This window comes from Aricia agestis, chromosome 11 (assembly GCF_905147365.1).
Source record: "Aricia agestis chromosome 11, ilAriAges1.1, whole genome shotgun sequence".
Taxonomy (NCBI): domain Eukaryota; kingdom Metazoa; phylum Arthropoda; class Insecta; order Lepidoptera; family Lycaenidae; genus Aricia; species Aricia agestis.
In genome coordinates this window covers 5,053,763-5,076,689 of record NC_056416.1, presented here as the reverse complement: position 1 = coordinate 5,076,689, position 22,927 = coordinate 5,053,763, and the positions used below count along the sequence as shown (strand labels likewise).

The window sequence follows — 22,927 nt, the reverse complement described above, 5'->3', positions numbered from 1 at the left end:
ATCCTAAAATATCTAAGAAAAAATCGGCCAAGTGGGAGTAGGACTCGCGCACGAAGGGTTCCGTACCATTTTTTTTTACAAAAAAACACCATTTTTGCTCTACCCTTAATTATTTAATTGCACCCTAATTATTTATTTTAAGTATTAAAATTTTATTAATAATTAAATAAATATCAATACAATTGAACATTTTCTGAACATTTCCGGCGCCTACCTTTTCATACCTACGCTTTCATCATTGATAACGAGAAAAAATTGCCAAAAAAATCACGTTTGTTGTATTTCTTGTTATGGTATAGCGGCAATAAATATACAAAATCTTCGAAAATTTCAACTCTAGCTATTATCGTTCTTGAGTCTACAGCCTGGAGACAGACATACAGACGGACAGACATCGAAGTCTTAGTAATAGGGTCCCGTTTTAACCCTAAAAATGTAACATAGGGTTATTCAATTTCGTTTGTATTGTCTATCTGTGGCTGTAAATGTATTCTGATTGGCCTCTACAGCGGTTCATGTATATTGTATCGCCTTTGAATAACTTTGCAGGTATCCGCGCTGAAAAACAAGTATTTTTGTGCGCAGTAGACAGTTCACGGTCCATGTCATGCAGATCTTTTATTGTCATTTTTGCGACATTTGCTATAACATACTTATGGATATACCTACTTAAATATAAATATTATACAAATGCTATAACAATAATATTTTCCTTCTGGATGTAAAAACTTTGGAACGTAACCTCATTTTGTCTATCATCATTTTTGACGTCTAAACTTTTTAAGCCAATTAAAAAATTAGAACGTCAAAATGTTGATTATACAACTTTTTAAAAACTTTTAAAATCAGATTTTGATGGTACTTTTCTTTGTTACTTTCTGGTAACAAGTCTCTTAATAAAAAAAATATTCATGACTTAACGAATTAAAAATTAAGAAAGTAGAATAATACTCTCTATCTAATCTAATTTTTGAATTCTTAAATGGTTCAATATTAATAATTATGCATTCGAAACATTGTTTGCATAGAAATTATAGCTGCTGTTTATTAATATATTGGTTATATTATTATTACTTAGTTACATAAGTATTACATAATTTCATATACCTAGAGATGTTTTGTTAGCTGTACATTTTCTTTGCTTTTTTTTTTGGAAAGTTTCGGCCACTTCTAATTGAAAAAAATACTGTATCTGATCGTCAATTTTTTTTTAATAAAAGTTTATTCGAAACATCGCATTGTTTGGACACGGTGTTTTGAATTAGAGTTCCCACATAATATTATATTGGTTACTATAAATATTAAATAACCAGTTATTTCCTTCCAACAGTACGATTGTTGACCGCTATGTTACCATTTGGCATTGTTTATTCAAATACATATATATTTTGTTCCTTAGGTACGATTTTTTGTTAAAGTACAATTAACAATAAAATTAGTGTGGAAATCAAATTAATCTTGCAATACGAGTCGTTAAATTTCGAAGAATGTAATTATTATGTTTACGTGATTTAATATTAGGTGTTATTAATAAAATATGTCTGAGCGTTTAAGTTTTTTGACATTTTAATAATAATTAGCGCACTTCTAGTAGCTCACATTAGCTATTACTATCTCTAGTAGGGCAAAACCAGAGATAGATCAAATATTGGGAATGGCCGTTATTAGGATGGTCAAATAGTGTTAAGCCGATTTTGATGAATTTTAGTGTATTAAGTGTTTAGAGTTTAGATACATTAAAATTTAGAATTTATTCAAACACTCCTGGATATGGTTGCCACTCGTAGTAGGTTATTTTGCAAACTCAATTTTTTCCATTACTTAGCAGTTAGCTCATTTCAGGCGCGGTCTCAATCAGAAGGCCAGGGTCATGTCCCCTGGGGCCACACATGCTTATGTACCACTAGATGACGCCTGCAACTTCATTGCGCAAAAATTAGTTTATCGCGCGAGAACCGTACATTTTTCCGGGAGAAAAAGTATCCTATGTCCTTTCCCGGGACTCAAAGTATCTCCATACCAAACAGCAAAATCGGTTCAGCGGTATGGCCGTGAAACAGACAGACAGACACACTTTCACATTTATAATATTAGTATGGTTTTTCCTGTGGTTTTTGCCCTTGCAATGAAAACCACTATTGGATAGTTATTTCCTAATAGCCTTTTTAAATCAGTTTCCATGACAGTAACCAGTAACTGGTACGTTGGCTTCGTAAAGTTTGGAAACCCGCCAGCCGTGTCGATAGTTGGAAAGCGCATTGTTATAGATTTGTCGCCACTCCGTCTAGACCTATTGAATAATTCCCTAGCTCGTGGTTCCGTGTTTATAACAGTCCTTATGTCATCGACATAAGGTGCTGTGAAGGGTTGAATAATTCCGAACGGTAGTGACTACTAAGTAGGTACTGATATCCGATAGTCGATACTTCCTCTAATGACTCACGAATGTGGTTTTATAGTCCTTGTCTGTCTGTCTGTTGGCTGATAAACGCGATTACTTATTATGTAGGTGTTTGTATGGATATAGAGCGATTTGTAGTAGGTATATATCTATATATATAAAAATGGATTTTCAATTGTATTAGTAACGCTAAAACTCGAAAACGGTTGAACGGATTGGGCTAATTTTAGTCTTAAAATATTCGTAGATGTCCAGGGAAGGTTTTAAAGTGACACGAAGTTCACCGGGACAGCTAGTAATATAATAGCGAAGTCGCGGGCAAAAATGTGTGGATTGCTCCAGTGTACTTCACAAAACGTTACTTAATCTTGTCAATATACTCATTCTGCAGATTAAACATTTAAAATGACTCCCTGTCGAGCGTCGACAGCTACGAAATGGTATTTCATATCAAATGCAAGAAGCTGGCAAAAGTTTGAAATAAATCATTTTTGATGACGTCGGTGATAACTGCAGCTATAGGCATCTACAGGAACTCTTGTTCCCCGCTTAGATCTGTAGACATAGTGGATTACAAAATATAATATAAAGAGTATAGAACCTATTTTCAGAAGCGATTTTACTTACACATCTGTACGTTCTTAGTTTTTTTTTTAATGATAATAAGGGGGCAAACGAGCAAACGGGTCACCTGATGGAAAGCAACTTCCGTCGCCCATGGACACTCGCAGCATCAGAAGAGCTGCAGGTGCGTTGCCGGCCTTTTAAGAGGTAATAGGGTAATAGGGGAGGGTAGGGAAGGGAAGGGAATAGGGGAGGGTAGGGAAAGGAATAGGGTAGGGGATTGGGCCTCCGGTAAACTCACTCACTCGGCGAAACACAGCGCAAGCGCTGTTTCACGCCGGTTTTCTGTGAGAACGTGGTATTTCTTCGGTCGAGCCGGCCCATTCGTGCCGAAGCATGGCTCTCCCACGTATGAATGTAGTTCCTCTTTCACACTGATAAAAGAAGTACTTTACGATTGTTGAAAACATGTCGGTTTTAAAGTCCTGTCAGTTGCACAATGCTCGAGAATAAATCCCGTTTGATGTTCGATAAATATTTATAGCATCGCTTCGTTCTACTTACATTAATCTCGCGTCCAACTTTTTATATTGATTGTCTTAAGTTATAGTATAAATCATAGACCGTTGAAACAGATAGTAGTTGAATCAGTATTTTGTCCATCGTTTGGTACTACTAATATATATTCTGTGCCATCGTTGAGCTAGGATCAAATTCGTAAAAAAATTAAGCTTCGTTTATGGTTTTCCAAAACTCATAAGTTTTTGGAAAGTCAAACAATATTATTACTACGTTGGATTCATTTTCGTAATTTGAAAATAGCAATATGGCGCGCTGGCTTATTGTTTCTTAAACTGAGTAGAAAAGGCTATCTCTACAATTGAATACTTGCATATCAATTAAAAACATTATAGTTATTTGTCCGCATCAAGTTTTAAAAGTAACTCTACATACGAGGACGAAACATTGTGTAACAAAACGTCTTGTACACACATTTATTAGTAAGAGGGTTCATAGTTCATACACAAGCACGGAGGAGCATGAAAAATAGGCTAAAGATCTAGAAGCACTGTAATGATATTATATTCGTAAGACTTTATCGGCATTTATCTCAGCTCCAGGCTTGGCCTATATACGTGAGATTGCTAGAGCCAAGAGCGACTTACGGTATCAGAACTAAACTCTGATGTTACTAAATTACTTTCATCGACATTAGCTAACTTTAGGGTTGTCAATAGTAGGTTGAAGTCCGAAGATGTTTTTTGAAGCCAAATTACGTGACATCCTAGTAGGAAGATTTTGTTTTGTGTCAAGTCAAATTTAGTTATGTCTTCTTCAGTTACCTGAGCGACTTTTTCATTACGTACCTGCCAAATAGCTTTTTACACAATTTTGCATAATTTAAGATAGGTCTTGTTCGCCTCCTCGCCTTGACTAGTTTTGTTTTGCCTCGTATTGGGGAAATCCCTTTTAATCCAAATTTTGGACAAATTGTTAGCCGTCTGACAGCCCTAGCAGTAGTTGGCAGCTTTGATTTATCCAGAGCTATCTAGGCCTAGGGTCACGCAGGAAACTGTGTTATTAGACGCTCGCAGATGTATCTGTTCTTAATGGACTCTATATCTGTGCAGTGTAACAGGTGCGTTGAATGTTCGTTCGTGTGCACCGAGCCGTTATTTGTACCTAATGACTAATGTATAGTAGTTAATAATGTATCAGGATTATGAAGTACCTTTATTAATTTTAAAACAGCGGGTTTCTTATTATTTCATAACGTAGAGTAGATTGTGGAGGGGACGTTCGCAGAGATTATGCAAAACGAAAGTAATATCTTTTGAGAGCGAGGAAAAATGAACGACAAAGTCTAGTTGAGCATTCTCGAGTTCTCGTGCTTTTAAATCAAGGATGATAAATATAAAATAATACAGATGCGTCTAAATGAAAATTGTGTATATTTTGTAACCTTAGATTTACCTAAGGTTAAAATATGTATGTATAATCCTATGTTGATCGACGTCTGCAATTTACCGTCATTTTACAAAAAGTGTACATTTTTTGCTTGAATCAAGTTGTATTATAATGTCATGTAATTGTATATCTCGTATGACTGGATCATCCATATTCATATTAAATCAGAGAAATATTTATAGCCAGCATTCCGCCTCCACGTCTCAATTTTATTACATCAATATATGCGAAACTTAATATTCTGTACGGTTAGGCTATAATCTTCCCTTATAGAGCACGCACCTGCGCTTAGGCTATATTGTAGCGTACATTGACATTTCATAGTTAATCCTAGAACAGGACCGAGGATTCTCATTTTTATCTATTTTATTATGAAGTTTATCAATCTTTAAGTGCATATCCTTGAAAACTATTAAGCCTCGTTTCCACTAAGCAACAATTCACGCGCAACATGCTGGACAACAAGTTGCCCAACATGTTGAAAGTCAGCGCGGGACTTTTGATGAACAAAGTTGTCTGTCTACGCATCTACTTTACGTCAGTCGTCGCCAACATGTCGCCAGAGGAACTTGTGTTGATTTTAGTGGCAGTGGTTATAATTTTTTTATAGTATCTGTGAGCAGTATCCCATAGACGTTCATAGTTTTGGTACAGTTCGCTTAATTTGAGCACTTGTTCGTTAGACCACACTACGGACATTGTTGCGCGCGTCTCCACTTGACGACAATTGATGCAATTCTCTTTAAACAAACAACAAGCCGCGCGTCATGTTGCGCGTCAGCTGGCAACATCGCGCGCTGTTGTGCAGCGTTGCCGTACATGTTGAGCGTCACGTGTCGCGCGCTAAATGTTGCCTAGTGGAGACGCGACTTAAATATAGAAAAGAAACACGTACTATTCAGGTTGCAACTAAACAAAGCGATTATACTTTAAGGTTTGTATGAGTCCCCGGCCCTGTACACTAGAGTTGACTGTGGAAGTAGGAGTGCTGAAAGAGTAACTTTCATTAAGAGGAGTCCACACCGCCCTTTTCTCCATACAAACGTTGTCCCCTATTTCCTCCCTGGATAATGCTAGTAGAGTTATAATTTTTTTCCTGAATGTCTATGGCCACTAATACAATGCCCCTTTGTTTTCTTTTTTTCCACAATTGAATTAGTAAATAAGATATGAACGTTCAAAAACCCAAAAAAATGGCCAGATTTTCCGCTGTGTTTAAACATCCAGAAAACAAATTTGGCTAGATTATACGAAAAAAATAAAACATAGGAACACAGCTCAAGCCTTCCTTTAATCTTTAATGAAAAAAGTAATTAAATCAGTTAAGTTTTGGAGAAGGAATCAGGGGACAACGAATCGTTGATTTTCTGCAGTTGTCTCTATCGCGTTCTGCGGTATAGGCTTGATGTAAGGGAGACAGCTATAGATATTACACGTACTTTTTTCATTTCTCTAGCCCCTGGTGTATCCTCTTAAACTTCAGCTAAAGCTGCTTTTTAAGCTTCAGCGCTGCAACTTTCACAGTTAACACAGTTAAGGGACACATAAATACACCCTAAAGTATTGTCACTTTGTTTTGTTACACTCTGCATATTATTGTGAAAATGCGATTAAAAAAAACTAAATTCTGATTTATGTTAAAAAATGTGAAATACAATTCAGAATCTAGATACGAGGAACTTTATGAAGCTTCCGAAGCGAACTAGCCAAATCTAGTATGTAAATTCATAATGCTAATAATAAGACATGGAGTATGTATAAAACGCCTATCTATACCATTGACCCTATAGTAGTTATGGATATACCTTTGTAGGTGTTATTTGAAGGTTTATTTCTATATTCATATTCATAATTATTTATTAGAAATACGCCTAGTGTGTTAACCTAATAAATACTAATATCTAATTAATTTTATAAATCTTTTTTTGCTGAAAATTTGAATGGATTTTGTGTCCCGGAAAAGAGCATCTAGGACAGGGGTTCCCAATCTTTTTCAGCCTGCGGCGCAGTTGCACGTTACAATATTTTGTCACGGCGCCCTACTATACCTAGCTATAAGAAAAAGATACATAAATAAACCCTTAATGATTATAATTACGTTATGCAGGTCAATAATAATAAACAAATATTTAATCACCTACCTGCTGAACACCACACAATTTTATTTTTGAATGATTTGTGGCTTTGGATCATTATCCAAAATCGCCGTGAGTCGATCCTCCATCATTATGGAGGATTGACTCGCGGCGCCCGCGCCCCTCTTGCCTTTCCACGGCGCACCAGGGCGCCGCGGCGCACAGTTTGGGAACCCCTGGTGTAGGATATTTTCTATCCCAAAAATGTACAGTTCCCGCGCAACAAGCTCTGCGCAACACAGTTGCGGTCGTCATCTACTTTTAAATAAATACGCTCTAAGTTGAATGCTAACGAATGTTTTCAGAACGTCGGTTGTGGTTTTTCAAGGATCTGTCAAAGAATATTTTTTCCTTGTAGTTATCGATGGTTATCACTGCGTCGTTGGTAAAATATTTCATTTTAATTGACCTATTTATTTTATTAGGTAAGTAGGTACCTGTTAAAATTGCTTAATATTTCACAAAATTTAATTAGAAATATTTTTTTCATTTCAAGTATCAACCGTCTCAGTAACTAAATGTCGTTGCGGTTTTTTGGACAAGATAAATAAGATTACTTATCATGGATAGGTGTGGTTGAGAGTTCAGACTGTACAAAAATATACATGTAAGATGACTATTGACTATGTTATTTTGTCTCACTAATTGTTTTACCTACACATAGGCCGGTGGCACTTGGATACAAAAAACCACAAAAAACAAAAGCTAATATATCTTTAATGGCATAACTAATAGTTATCGTACAGAATGTAGTGTGGAATATTTTGCATGTAGGCGGCTGTATTGTGCTATGGTGTAAATTGTTTTGTTGACAACTTACGTCATGTTAAGGCGCATTCACAAGTTCAAGGTGTAAGAAATGACGTACTTGTTGGTAAATCATTGGATTTGCACAATTCTAAAGTTATCGCAGTTGTTTCTAAGCGCGAGAAAACGCTGTACCTTTGTTGGCTCTTGGTCTAGCTTTTTTATATTTTTTCTGAAATAAGAATACTTAAATGGACCCAATGTTATACCGTTTAATCAAAGATCTAATTCCATCGGAGGCTGCCTAAGTGCCTATCGACTTGTGTGTGAAAATTTTGCGCGCGAGCCTATAGAAGTCGGAATTCGTCCAGCAATATAAATTCCGCCGAGCTCGCGTGAAGATACAAATCTTAAACTAAATTGAGGTAAACTTACCAAAATGGAGTTTTAAGATAGCTGACACTGATTACGTACGTTTTAGATATCATGTCTTCGATCAACACGATTAGTACACAAGAAAGAGGTAGCGCTTACTGAACTTGAGTATCCATAAATCATTCATATGAGTTGGAGTTAACCACACATAATCGTCTAACCACATGAAGGATGCCGGTTGCATCCCTGTAGTTTAGGGTTGCCAACCGCCTTGTTTTCTCAAGTTTTGTCCTAGTTTTTGTAGTATCCCTTGACGTTCTGGGTAGTTTTAAGGAGCCTCGTGGGTTTTATACATTTTACAACTAGTTTTTTTAGCTTGTTTACATATTTTAATTGCTTATTTTTAATTCACTTTTTTACTTGTTAATCTAACAACTCTTCAACAGCATCTATACTCTACTACTGCATACCCATTTATGCAAATTGTTCAGGTTATTCCTACTTCAAACTTTAAATCCTGGCTTTTTAATGTTAAATTTTGGCAACCCTACCATAGCTGAGAAAGACGGTATTTACAGCATCCTTTGTCTCGCCGATAACACCTTTGGTTATGCAATAACTCATTTATTACTGTAGGTATTCCGCAGAAAACTTGTTGTGCCTATAATCTATATATGTGACACGATGACGTCAACCCCGGTCCTTTTGTTGTGTATGGTGTCTTACTCTATTGCTATTTAAAAACATATTTTCCGTGAATTGACTAAGTTGACTCAGTGTTTGCTTGTGTAAGCGAGCAAGATTCTTTACATAGGTACGCTCCATAAGAGTTGTGTGCACAGTTTTACTGTCGTGAATCTTCGTTCTTCGAGAAAAATTACTACTGCAGGTTAAGTCGATTCACGTTTCGTTTTAACAAAGTTCAGTGCATTTATCATTGCATAAGATTAAAATCTAGGCGGTGCAGGCGTGCGAATGGCAAAGAAAACCCACGGCTTATCTTGAACTTCGTGACTCGGATAGATATGCCGAAGCCTCCGGCGCGTTTGTATTTCTGGAATCTACTATCGCTTTGCATACAACAGCTTCCATCTTCGTTTTGGTATTATTGTCCTCCGCTTTTTTGTTGACTGGATTATTGTTCGATTCTGATTTTTCTAGAAAACAAAAAATGTAGTGCTTAAACATTATTTGATTCCAGTAACGATGGCATCTTTTTGTTAGCTTTGCCTTTCTCTATAAAGTGAGGAAGGCGCAAATTGGTTCTAAAAGCATTACCTTTGAAGACACATTCTTTAATCCGACTCGTTTCGCGAGTGTAAGTGGAATTAGCATTCCGAATGTAGTGTGATAGCTACTAATTAGGACTATCGACGGCATGTGTCCAGGTTTTCAATGGCCACTTATTGTCGGACCCTTTAGGGCACTTATCTGTTGAATAATTCAAACGCCATTGTCCCGTTAATCATTTATGCAACAGCTAATGCGATATTATTGTTATTAACCTAATTATTATTGCAGCGGATACAAATTTAATTGCGCACTTGTTCATTGTTGAATGTGCCGATTTTGTTTATCTTGTTTGTTTAATTATGTTGCTAATTGTGCAACAGTTCCGATAACTTATTGGCAAAACCAGATTTATTACGAATTTCGACAAAGCAACTTTAAGTAGTATAAGGTTACCTTTACTATTTATGTGTTATCAACGTGAGATGTCTACGTTGATGCATTTATTATGGTCACCGTCACATCCGCCTGGTCACATCAAGTATCACAGTTTGCGAGTAAACAAGTTTTTATGTCAGTCTCTTTTTTATGTTATCGCAAAAAATGACGATTGCGTGGACGTACGAACAATACGAATGATAATGATCCACGCGTACATCATGGAAGATGCAACACTTTCCAACTGCTCCTTATTTAAGAGAAGCCACTCCGTGTAAACACTACTAATATGGTTCTCGGTATTTATTGTATACTTCAGCATACAAATTATCGGGTATTTCGCTCGGTCGAGCGGCATCGTTGAAATGCTCTGACTCATATCGATCAAGTAGGACGCAATAAAGTCGAATATTTCGCAGATGGATCACCACAGGTTGCGACACGTTAAACTTTCCACTGCACTTAAGTTGTTCTAGATATTTGTGACCTAGGATTCCGGTAGCGCTGTGGCCGCCAACTCGGTCGATTTATTTTCGTCCCCAGTTAGTCTTAGTAGGTCTAGTACTGACGTTTATGCATAAACTAATGGATCAGTGCAGATACTTTCACCGTAAAGGTAAAACCGAGTAATGGTGTTTATTAACATTTATAATATTCGATAGTGTTCTTGGTAACCAAATAACTTGGACATAGAAAACTCCAGAAATATAGGATGAAAAACATGCTAGAACTAAATGGTTCTAGCATGTTCTGATAATAATGGACGAACAGTATTGAATTTCAATGTCACAGCGCAACGCCGGCTTTGTCTAATAGTTTTCGATTGGCGTTAAACAATTAATAGTTGCCGATAGATTAACGAATGCATCTGCAGCGGCCTACTGCAGCAATTGAGCTCACGTGGCTGGTAATTGTCCCAAATTGACAAATTACCGCTCATTCATGGGGGAACTGTGTCATTGCTATCGACTCCGCTGAATTTTCGCTTCGGCTTTGTAAGGATCTTTAGTAGCTTCTTGAGTTCTAAAAGTTGCGGCAGAAGCGGTAAAGCGATTCCCAGTAAAAATAACGTTGTTTGAATCGCTAAAAAAGGAGACTAGAGAAAGGAGATTATTTCTGCCCAATTTTAATTGTATATGGCAAGTAAGTCAGGTTTCCTTGAAGAAACTTACTATTAACTTATCGATCCATAATATTGATTATGATGCGTTGGTGTATTCAAACATGTTTTCGTCTTGCAGCCGAAGTTTGTTGTGTCAATAATATTATTAGCGTCAATCCAAACGCTAAAATAATATAAACGTTCTTGAACTTGACCGCAAAGAAACGCGTTTCTTACTTTGGTCGTACCTGTAGAGTTGCTAATAAAATGGATAAATAATGGAGGTACATAAGAGCACGTGATTACATCATCATAAGCGAATTTAGACAATCATAAAGACGAAGCTAAAATTGGCTCATAAAGTAAATTGGCGCCAAAATTATGTATCCACTTGCTGTCAGGTCCAATCGAACCAAATTTTGATAGACTGTACGGCTGATTAATGTAACCTTATGTTTACTTACCTACAATTAAATATAATTTACTTCATTTGCTGTATCTTGTTGATATAAATTTATTGTCCTGAACTCTACATACAATATTGTTAATGATATATTGTAAGGTGATCCTTTGATGAACATATTAACAGAAACCATAAGCATTGCAAATATTTTCAAAAAGAAAAGTTATTAAATATTTCTTAAACTTAAGTGCCATCTTTCTAAACACAACTTATTGATTTTCTAGAACACACTAGCTTCCTGAGAATATTCACAACTGTCAGACTTGGTATTTCACTTGAAATGGTTCAGTACACTGCACCCTGTAATAGAAATCCAGCTGTCAAGTTGTCTAGGTTCACCTATGCATATTTTACTGTATAATTCTACCTTTTGTGGATATCCTGTAATTTCGTAATATTTTTACACTACCTTCTAGATACTACTAGAATGTATTTAAACGAAAGAAATGACGATTTATTGATTTTATTATTATTATTCTCTTCCTGTAAATGGGGATTTTAGGTCAGTTTTAAATAAGACTCACCTGAACTGACAACCTGAAGCTATGTCGTTGCGGATTTTCCATAAACATAATCGTTGAAAATTCTTACATAATTCCGAGGTTGAGGAGTTTTCTAGACCTTAGCAATTAGCAGTATTGACATTCGATCACTTTTAATTGCTCAATGAAAGGTGATTCAGTTTGTCCCTTTCTTCCGCATACCTCAAGTTGGGCATGTGGGTGCGAAGGGACGATGAATCTCAGAGCTTTACATCAGAGTTATGATTATCAGTCCCACGCGCTTCGGCAAGGCCAACCCATTGCGCAGTTGTCGCATATGATTAATCAGATCAAGCGAACTGTGCTGGACACACGTCGGGAAAGCCGGCTTATTGTGTTTCAAGTTACTTTTGCTCTTAGTTCTCTCTACAGTTCCAACTGTAAGTTTATCTTCAGTGATTGTGTTTGTGTTAAAAAACTTTAATGTAGGCGAAGAATAAATTATCAAACAACCGCGTGTCACTTAAAACACGATTCTTCCATTTCAGAAAAACAAAATATCCAATTAAAATTTCATTAAGTAATGTTTCTTTAATTCTTCATAAAGTGAGTTTAGGAATTGTTAGAGTTAGGAAGATAGTAAGCTGTACTCTTATCTGAAGTGCTTAGTGATCAAGTTATTTAATATTTTTCACCTGTATTGTCGCCCCCACACATTGTGTCCATTGGTTTATTGTTATAATGTTGTATAGTAATATTCCATGCATAATATTTTTAATATTTTGCATGATTCAATTCATTCTGCTTTACATGTTTTTATTTTTGTTGTCATAGACGGAAGCACGTCGGAAACGCCCCGGAAATTGTCGGAGGACTCGTCGCGAAAACATTTGTCAGGTGAGTCTCGTCTTGTGGCAAATCAATCATCATTATGATGTGCACTATCGTACGTTTTCATCGCATGCGAATGTGAAGCATGACTTTGCTTTTGATTGATTGTACACGCAATGGCAAATCGCACATCTTCTCTGTAAATAGAATGTCTTATGTTTTCCATTATTTTACCCATTTTTAAATGCATCCCGGAGCAGATTTGATAGAAGAGGACGAAATCTCCTGCAGTTTGCCGGACAGACCGCGATCTCGCCGCAGGGCCTCTAGTAAGTGGACGGAAATGGTAGATAATGGTAGATTAGCTCAGTAACCCTGAACCAGGTGGTGGTATCATCATTGTCATCAGGATGCGGGTGGAAACGTAATCAGCCACTACTACTATAGCACCTAACAGAGCTCTAGATAATTGAAATAAATTATATAAAAAGCTAACGAATTTCGGTTAACACTCGGTAAAAATTGATTATTATGCATGATTTAACAAACTGTAACATTAAAGTCCCCGTTAAAATAAGTCAGTCAAAAATAACAATTGATGAATCCAAGTAAAGTCTAACAAGGTAGAGCTCGTTAACAAAATGTAACTCTAGTCCAACCTTCCTTTTGTATCCGAGTAGCAGTAATACCGCCTGACTTTGCTGTTAATTAATATTAATGTAATAATTAGCGCTATTGTTTCAAGAGTACGTTAATTCATATTTTTACCTTCGCTAACACTGTGCGACCTTGTCTTTTTATATATAATTTTTCTTAATTTCAAACAAATGGCATCTTATTAGTGTTGAGGTCGATTTTGCGTAAGATCGAAATGCTCGTGTGTGGTAGCTAGTAGTGGCTAATGTTGTGTGTGTGTCACTGATATGTGTCGCAGCGAGCAGCAGGTCGAGCGTCATGTCGATCGAGGCGCTCTGGGAGAAGCACCCGCGGCGACTCAGCGAGGCCGGCCTGCGACGGTCCTCAGGTAAGTCCAAACTGACCAAACAGCTAGACCCAGACAAGCGCTGAGGTAAATCCGATGTGTACATGTGGTTTTGCACTGTTCGTTATCACTCTGTTCTGCAACTCGACATTACGCAAGTTATATTTTCACATGAAAATTTAAATACCGTCAAATTACACTTTGCATGTCACAATTCAATAAAAATTTCAAAAGCGGTAAATGCTGTTGCAGAGCACTTTGAAAATTCATTAATCGGTTCACTGTTACCATTATTGTTTGCGAGTCACGCACTGTTTTGTACCGCCTTATGTGTGGGCTTACGATCAAGCTTAGGTGTGGTATCCGTGAAATGCACGCAACGGAATGCAAAACGTTAGGATAAGTCACATTACATTATAGTCAACTGCAGTTTGTCATCAGATAAGGTTTACGTATCGTGTAGAACGTAGCACTAGCGGGAAATTGAAAGCGATATGTAAAAAATGTATGGTCGTTGCACCTGCATTAGCTTTATTCTAGTCATGTGTGCAACGTAAATATGTGCAGAGAATAGAGAATACAGCCAGGATATCCATATTCAACTAGTTATAAATTACAATCACAGAGTAGAAACTTACTTTCGAATGGTAAAATTTCACTTTGGATTAATGTGATCGCTGAAACGATAAGCAAAATGTGTAATCTTCCAGATCACAGCGTCGTACTAACAGAGGACACCGACAGTTTTATCATAGGAGATCGCGTTTGGGTGGGTGGTACAAAGCCTGGTCAGATCGCTTATATTGGCGAAACACAGTTTGCGCCTGGAGACTGGGCCGGAATCGTACTTGATGATCCCATCGGTAACTATAGCTACCACATATAAACCATGTTTTTATCAGCGATTAGCAGTAAATACTTAATTCAAATATGTTTTAGGTAAAAATGATGGATCAGTTGCGGGTCATCGCTATTTTCAATGTCCAGAAAAGCGTGGAGTATTTTCCCGTTTAACACGTTTGACTCGCGAACCTTTGGTCGTTCATACACCACACGATGCATCCCCCTCGTCTGATGCGGGGAGCGTCTTCGAGAGACCGCCCTCAGGATCCGCCAGGCCTAGACGTACGCTTTCACCGAACGGCAGCGTACGAAGCATGGTCAGCAGTAAAATGAGTAAGTTGTTATTTTTTTACTTCATATTAATTATTCTTGTTACTGTGATGGAGAATTTGATAAAAATGACGTTTTTATTTGTAGACGCTTCTATTTCAACAACGACAAACGGAGAAGTGCGTATTGGCGATCGAGTTATTGTCTCGAGCAGCCGAGGAAGCAAAGCTGGTACTTTGCGTTATGTGGGCGCCACAGAATTCGCTGCTGGAGTTTGGGCCGGTGTAGAATTAGATGATCCTTTGGGAAAGAATGATGGTTCCGTTGATGGCAAGAGGTAAAGTGAACAACGGTTTGGTTTTAGTTTAAATTATATTATGTCTTTACAAATCACATATCTATAACGGTTACATTTTTAAGGTACTTCGAGTGTTCACCGCGCTTCGGTCTTTTCGCTCCGATATCAAAAGTTTCCCGATCGCCTTCGAATCGCAAGCCCGGTACATGTGCGATCCATAGCAGCAACGGTCGCGCTACACCCATACGTCGCTCCAACTCGCGCGAATCTCTCACATCTCTGGGGACATCTATAGCGTCTTCCCGAGTGGGGGTGAGGCTTGGGGTGACGTCGCTGGGTTCTCAGGTAGGCTAGCCCCGCGCGCGCTCGGCCGAACCGGTCCCCTTCCGGTCACCTAGGCCTGCGTCACGACCGCATCGAAGCGCACCGAGCCTTCTGGACAAAACTCTTCTCGTCAAACACGTGGACGTAGACCGATGTGCCCTCATCGCCCTACCTCAACCCCGCGTATACTACGATATCATATTTCGAAATTCGAAAAGCAAAGACAACATCTCACCCTGTAGGATGAGCGAGACTCTGCCGAAGTCGTGGCGGTGCTCGGAGAGCGTGCTGAGTTTCGACACTCGGTCCGAACGCTCTCGTCGGAGTCTCTCGAGCGGGAGCGAAGGCACGGTGTCTCAGATGCGGTCGCGCGGCAGCGAGGTGGTCCGGTGGGGCGGGCGGCCGGGGGCCGTGACGAGGGCCAGCCGGGGCCCAGCTACGGACCTATACGTGGAGTTGCCGCCGTCGCGCTCACACTTCTCGGGCTTTGGGAAGAGCTACCATTTCTCTTGCGTGTCACCCTTCCAGTTCACCTATCCTTATGTCGTTTACATCTGAGCTTAAACGTTCCTATTTGCAAATGTCACTAACTATATTTACATATACACGTACATGCGATTTGTATTCTCACGAAATATTCCAGTATCCATTGAATTTGATTCATAGTCAACAGTTCCGTCCTTCACAGTCACTATCATTGTGTTTTTACGACTTACATTAAAATTACAGTATAAATAGATAAAGTAGGAAGGGTACATGCAAGAGGTTGAGTATTGTTTGCTTTTTAGTTTGCATGGAATATTTTTGAGTTTTTGTTTGGTCTGTAGCTGGCACTTCCTTGGTTTGGCCCTCATTTTGATTTTTATTAATTTTATTTATGCAACCAATTTTTAGTATAGTATTTTATTTAATTATTTATAAATTTTAGCCTATAGACGCTATATTATGTAATTCTAAAGACTGTATTAGGATATTTATTATGATTTATCTGTGATATTATTTTTAAGAGTCTACATATAAATGGCCGTGCACAAAAAACGCGTGCTTGGTGTCATTTCGAATCTCATCTGTTCCTATAACAAGACTAAATATATTTTATCTCATCAAGTATTATTTACTTAATTATTTTATACATACAAGCGTTGAGCAGCTTTTTGCTTATTGTATGAAAAGAACAGAGTACACGATTTAAAGCATTCTGTTAATATCTATTTTGTACATATTTATGCGGTTAGTTCTAGGCAACTTGTGTGAAATAAATCGTCCAATCACACAGGAAGCTAGCTGCAAATTCGTGCTTAGAACTTGGTCATGACAGAGCCAAAACAATGTTCATTTTGAAACTTTGGAATGTTCGCTTCGACTTTATCATGATCTACGCTGCAGGCATATACATAGCATTTTGCATTGCAAGGCTAATATATTTTTATTTGCATTTGAATTTTGATTTTGTCTTGTGTACTAATTTTGTTTGAAGTACATCAGACCTAGCCAGTACAATTATTTGAAATGGCGTCAACGATCTCATAAATATCTTTAATTTTACCTGGTTGATCCTAAAATGTAGGTTCATAAAAAGGATTAGGATTCGTAAATATTACCCCAAGAGTCGTTATTTACTAATATGGCTTTACCTGCTCGGTTGGCTTGTATTAGTATATAATATTTCGGGTAGTCCATTAATTATTATGCATGATTTTGTAAAATTTCGTGTTCTAAACTAAATATCTGAATTCAAATTTGGAACGCAAGCTTGTTCCTAATTTAAATTGAGCTTTTGCTTCTTTGGGCAGCCCGATTTCGACTCTTGGTCCCCGAGCCATTGAAATAAATGTACTGTTAGAGTGTGCCTTAACTTGTGTTGTTTTCTCCCATGTTTGTTGCGCATTCGCACTGTCACTAACGTCGCGGCGGCAGCGAGTCGGTCCACGCGCCTCCTCCACGCCCGTCTCGGCGAAAAACGCGCTGCAGGTACAGTACTCCACTATTGCGGCGCGGTAAGCTGACCGCCGGCTGCGATACTGACTGCACTGCGGATCCCGGAAACCTTCGAATCTAGACACGACAAATACAATTTTCATACAATAACTTAATGTTATCATTTAGATGATCCTTGTAAGATATTCCTTGACTAAGATATTTCTTTCTGCTTCCTGGACTTCATTTAGGCCGTCACTGGGGGAATTTGATATTTCCTATGCAGGAAGCTTGATATTTCATAAAGTTCTGAGGGTCCAAAACAGATATGACTGATTCGCAGATGATGGGATCCGTGGTCAAAAATAACTATTCCAGTCCGGTTGAAAGATGCTTGTGTGCCAAGCATCAAATGCGTTTGTTGCATGGCACATTCGTGTTCGTTCAAGCTGCAACCGCGTCTCGATATGGATATTATTGTTAAGATTTACTTACAGATTTCCAGAAATGGTTAATTCCTTTTAGATTTCTGGAGAAATCAGAATTTCCCAAAGACCCAAAAAGTCCCATACTTTTTGGATTTTTGAGAAATTCTGATCGACTGAGGACATTTTAAATTTTATAATTTTTCTACTTCTTTTGGGTATCTGTAAGTAAATTACCCAGTTTGTTATAAGCGAGCTACTTACAAACTAAAACGTAACTAAAATTAAGTTTATAGATTTTTAATTTCAGAGATACCTTACTGAAGGTATTATTCCGCACAGTATAGTACAAAATATTGTTTATATATTTTATCATATTCCAATAGACCACTTTAATATTTTTGCATTTTAGACGTAACTGTGATATATTTTGTTTATTTTTATATTATTAGTTGGTCTTGAATAGGTAAATAAAGGTGACATCTTCATATCTTACTGGTAAATTCTACATCCTTTCTTGTGAGCATAATTTTGCTATTTTTACTGGACTGTCTTCAGTTATAGTGAAGATCAAAAATCCAGTGAAGAATATTTTCAAACTGCGAATGTGGTTTAAAAACCTATTTGACGTCTGGTAATTAAAGGTTTCAAATTTTTCGAATTAATGCACCGAACTTAGTAAATTGGTAATTTTATTTAAAAAATTCTTCATTTTACTACAATGTTATGTTTCTCGATCCTTTATTTACTTATCTCATAATAATATTAAATCATTTAATGCTATTTAATATAATTTATGTTAATTATACAAACTATTTCAACCAGTGCCTGTAAGAATGAAAAGAATATTCATAACGTGTAAGTGTTTAACGTAAGCATTCCTTTTAATTTATTTTTAATATTAATATAATCAATTATGACTTAATATCTAATCTACTTATCTACTATTCAGGTAGAATAGTCTGTAGTATTAATGTGAATTTTAAATAAAAACCTTGTATTTAATCGTGTGTCCTTTCTTCCTTCCCCTTTGTAAATAAAGAATTAACTGAGACTGGTTGTTTCATTGCACTTAATATAAGCTGTACTGTATATTGCTGGTTGCTTTCTGCATGCAGAGTATGCGAAGGGTTGTGGATTGCATCTGGGTAAGATTTTGGATTGAATTGGGTCTTGGAGCACCTTCAACTATTCTTATAGCCCCTAACAGAGACGGGGTGATTTTTATTATTTTAAATTCACAGACTTAATATTGTTTAAGAGCTAAGTTCCTTAGTTTAACAATTTTAATTATACCAACATTGTCAAAGCCATCAGGCTTCTTAGAATCTGTATCTTCTGTTTCGCCAGATATAATATTATTTACAGTATTAACAACCTACACTTCAAAACGATTGTCTAATTTATAATAAAATTAATTGCCCCTCTTTACATAGCTATAATGTACAATTCAATGAACCCGTTTGACCAAAAATGGAGCATAGGTCAGGTGGTCAAACATAATTCTGACCCAATTAATAAATAGAATTCAAATATAATATCATTATTCATTAGTAATTTAAATAATTTAGAGGTTTAAAAACAGTTTTACGCCTGTATAGTTATTTAAATTTATAATAAAGTGATAGGTGTTTGATAAAAAAATTGTAATTAATTATCTCATCAAGTAAAAGTAATTTAGACAATACTATTTTCATCGCATAATTTTCGAATGTTTAGCAATGCAATTACTACAAAGAAATAAAGTATTCTGCTTTTATTTTATAGCAAAATTCATAGAAACAACATAGAACAACTTATGAAGTAAATATACAATTAGCAATAAAGATATACATATAAAACGCATGCACCAATCAAATTTTGTTGATGAAAAGTTGGCGGGTAGCCAATTCTCAGAATATGTGCAGTACCGAAAGCAGAAACTGCAGATAGGCCTGCTGGGGAAAATATATTTCCCTTGAAAATTTATTACCTTTTTTGGATTCTCTCTTGCCTGTGGGTTGTGGCTTTTACGTTGGCAGCAGTTCCAACTTCCAGACAATTCCCATTTTCCTTTTAATTCTATCTAGCCTAATAAAACCGATTATATAGTGTGCAACAAAAATAAGTGAGATCGCAGACGACAGACTTTTTGTGCGAACGAGTCTGCGGCGCCCATATCCCCCTTGGGGTGTGTACGTGTTCGTTGTGGAGAGTTCACTGTGAAAGTAGCAGCGCTGAAAGACCAAAATTTTTTTCACTTTTGTATGGGGAAACTCGTCACGAGTTTCCCCATGCTCTGGCGCTCTCCCATACAAAAGTGAAAAAAAATTCGTCTTTCAGCGCTGCTACTTTCACAGTGAACTCTCCACAAGGAACACGTACACATCCCAAGGGGGATATGGGCGCCGCAGACTCGTTCGCACAAAAAGTCTGTCGTCTGCGATCTCCCTTAAGTATTATTAGGTACTTATTTTTGTTACATACTGTATAGCCAAGCTGAAAGTTTTGAATTTAACATTTTCAAAGTAACATCACTTTTGTGCTTGTTTACATTGACACAGTAGGTGGCGCCAGCATTACTGGATTCCGCTCAATATTTCCAAATAAAATACTTTTATGTGGCTAGGCTAGGCATTCTCTAGTAGACAAAATAATAATTTAGACATTGGCTAAAGTAATATGACATGATAGCAGACGCCAGTATCATACTGGTTTCCACTGGATGTGGATAAGCAGTTACAATGTAGACATGTCCAGTTTTAAGTAGCTCATTTTTATTGTTACGTGCTAGGGTTCGAAGGATTTGGAGAGAAAGACCTGCTGACTCTTTTGAAGACTTTAATCACTAGCACTAGGTCTAACACAAAGCAGGTCCAAACACTAAGCACTCACAATATCCTAGGTCATAATGCGCAATGTGCAAAAAATATAATGCTTCAGTTTTTGTGTATAAGATTACCAGATACGCGAAATAGACAAATGCCTTTTCCTTTTGTTGATGATGAATGCATTGAATGGAGTAGTTTTTCTATTTTCGGTGTGTCCCAGTTTACTTGATTAGATCGTGGCGCCAATAGCATTCCACCGATTAAATTAAAATCCTGATTAATCCTTATGAATAGGTATTGTAGCAGAAAAGTTCTAGAATGTGCTAGTCAAAGTGAGTAGTCTAGGTCCTATCCTACTGGCACCAGCTACTGTATTAATGTAAATCATCAATAACTTTTGATAAAAACTTCTTAAACACATAATATTAAGTTTGAATAATAATGCAAAAGCAAATGAAAACGATAAGAAACAGATTTTTAGAACATTGGTCTGCAAAGGTGTAGCAAAGGCGACGGAAAAAATCAACATAGGACGTAACCAAAGTTAGGTATCACTTATCAAGACCTACACTCCTATCCTTACAGCATAGATGCTAGATATAGAAGTAAATAGACGAAAAGCTTTGACCTTCAAGCATTTACGAGGCACCTGCAGTATCGACATAAATTATGCAGCTACAGACAGTTCACAGTTGGTACACAAAGTAATTTACTACTTCATAACTTATTTAGGTACATACTAGCAGTTACTATCTGTTACATCATAGTAAATCTTGAACCGTAGCAATGGATTGTTCCATTGCTACGGTTCAAGATTTTAAATCTGCTGCATTACTTATTTACTTAAAACTTCTCGCAAATTGTGGTACGAAGGCGGGCTTGCCTCGTGGCACTTTCTTCGAGCCAAACCTTAGGGTGATGCAGAGAGATAGTATGGTAGATGCAATCACCAAGAGAACAAGCAGGTATTAAAATACTTATATTTTAAAAAAATACATAAATAAAGTATAAATATCTAGCCTGGTAGAGCAAACAGAATGTTAAACTGAATCAAAATCAGGTAGAGAAAGAGAGAAATTCTTCCGTTGACCTATCTTTACACACGATCAGAAATATTAATAGTGTTCGGCTTATATAAAAGAAGTAAATTTACGACCGAATTTCTATCTATCCGGCGACTGGACTTAATATCATATTATCTAATCGTTCAGCTTATTGTGACTTTGAGTTGTGAGAGTAGAGAACCGAAACTTTAAAATGGCGCGTATGCCGAATTGCAATAATGGCGATGGCTATATTAGGTAGGTTTGCAAATAATAATCATATTTTTATCGTGAGCTAAAAGTATAAAATCTTTGAAATTATAATTTACGTAAGAGATATTATGAAATAGGATAGGTATATTATACAACGTGTCCTTAAAAGTTCTGCATTAGGTATGTACTCCGGTCTCGCCGACGCATGCGTATCATTTTCATATGAATTATAAAAGACTAATGTTCCATAAGTTATTATGACTTAACTAATATTAGATAACTACTAGAATTGGATACTTAGGTTTTGTCTAGCACCAATAAAGGAAACTTGAATAGTTGAATAGTCCTTTTAGTTTGACGCCCACTTCCCTTTCTACAACGCCTTAAAGAAAGGAGAGTCCTTTCTTTAAGGCGTTGTAGAAAGTTTTGCACCCATGCAACATAAGCACATAAGGGACACTGGTATTTGAACGGTTTTGTATCCGGCTCGAAGGACCATGAGTTTTCTAGCAGCAGCAAGAAGCTTAATTGTGCACTAGATTATGACATAATCTTTATGTTTTTATGCAGGTACTTGATAGGCAGAACCGTACAGTTTCCCGCGATAAAATAGACTCTTAGATCCTTTCACTTGGGTAACTCTACATTACTGACAATTTTGAACTCGATTCGAAGAAAAAAACAAATAAAATTTTTCTATTAATAGTATTATTAAGTACACCTGCATTACCATGTGGCTTGCTGCTGTAAATAAAGTTTAGGTTAGATTGATTATTATATTCAACTACAATACCTCCGGTACCGTCGATAACCTTACTACGGTAAAGCAGTGTGTAATAAATTAATTTTAGGAATAACGCTTCAAGGATAAATCCCAGGCCGACCTAAATCCTTATTTGAAGGACGCCCATAAATATTCTGGGATAAAACAAAATCTACCCTTCCATTATAAATTGCGAAAGTTAGACTGGATTGCACCAACTAACTTTAACTGTAACTTTAACTTTGACCACAGTGCAAAATGTCCAATCTTTGGGTTAAGTTAAAAATGGTCGCCATCAAGACG

At 36.9% G+C, this 22,927-nt stretch overlaps 1 protein-coding gene across 19 annotated transcripts in view; it reads left to right on the top strand.

Annotated features, from left to right (window-relative positions):
• The window catches only part of LOC121731629 (CAP-Gly domain-containing linker protein 2), a 72,943-nt gene that overhangs the window by 39,396 nt on the left and 10,620 nt on the right, over nucleotides 1-22,927 (top strand). For 4 of the 19 annotated variants that reach the window (XM_042121156.1, XM_042121153.1, XM_042121154.1 and 1 more), the window contains 8 exons: nucleotides 12,740-12,802; nucleotides 12,997-13,065; nucleotides 13,671-13,760; nucleotides 14,429-14,581; nucleotides 14,658-14,894; nucleotides 14,979-15,168; nucleotides 15,252-15,474; nucleotides 17,371-17,424. In XM_042121156.1, coding sequence (XP_041977090.1) covers nucleotides 12,740-12,802; nucleotides 12,997-13,065; nucleotides 13,671-13,760; nucleotides 14,429-14,581; nucleotides 14,658-14,894; nucleotides 14,979-15,168; nucleotides 15,252-15,474; nucleotides 17,371-17,424 — 1,079 coding nt within the window. Of the gene's footprint in view, nucleotides 1-12,143; nucleotides 12,346-12,739; nucleotides 12,803-12,996; nucleotides 13,066-13,670; nucleotides 13,761-14,428; nucleotides 14,582-14,657; nucleotides 14,895-14,978; nucleotides 15,169-15,251; nucleotides 15,475-17,370; nucleotides 17,425-22,927 lie in introns of those variants that run through there. The other 15 variants (XM_042121152.1, XM_042121151.1, XM_042121162.1 and 12 more) reach the window with 12 other exon arrangements.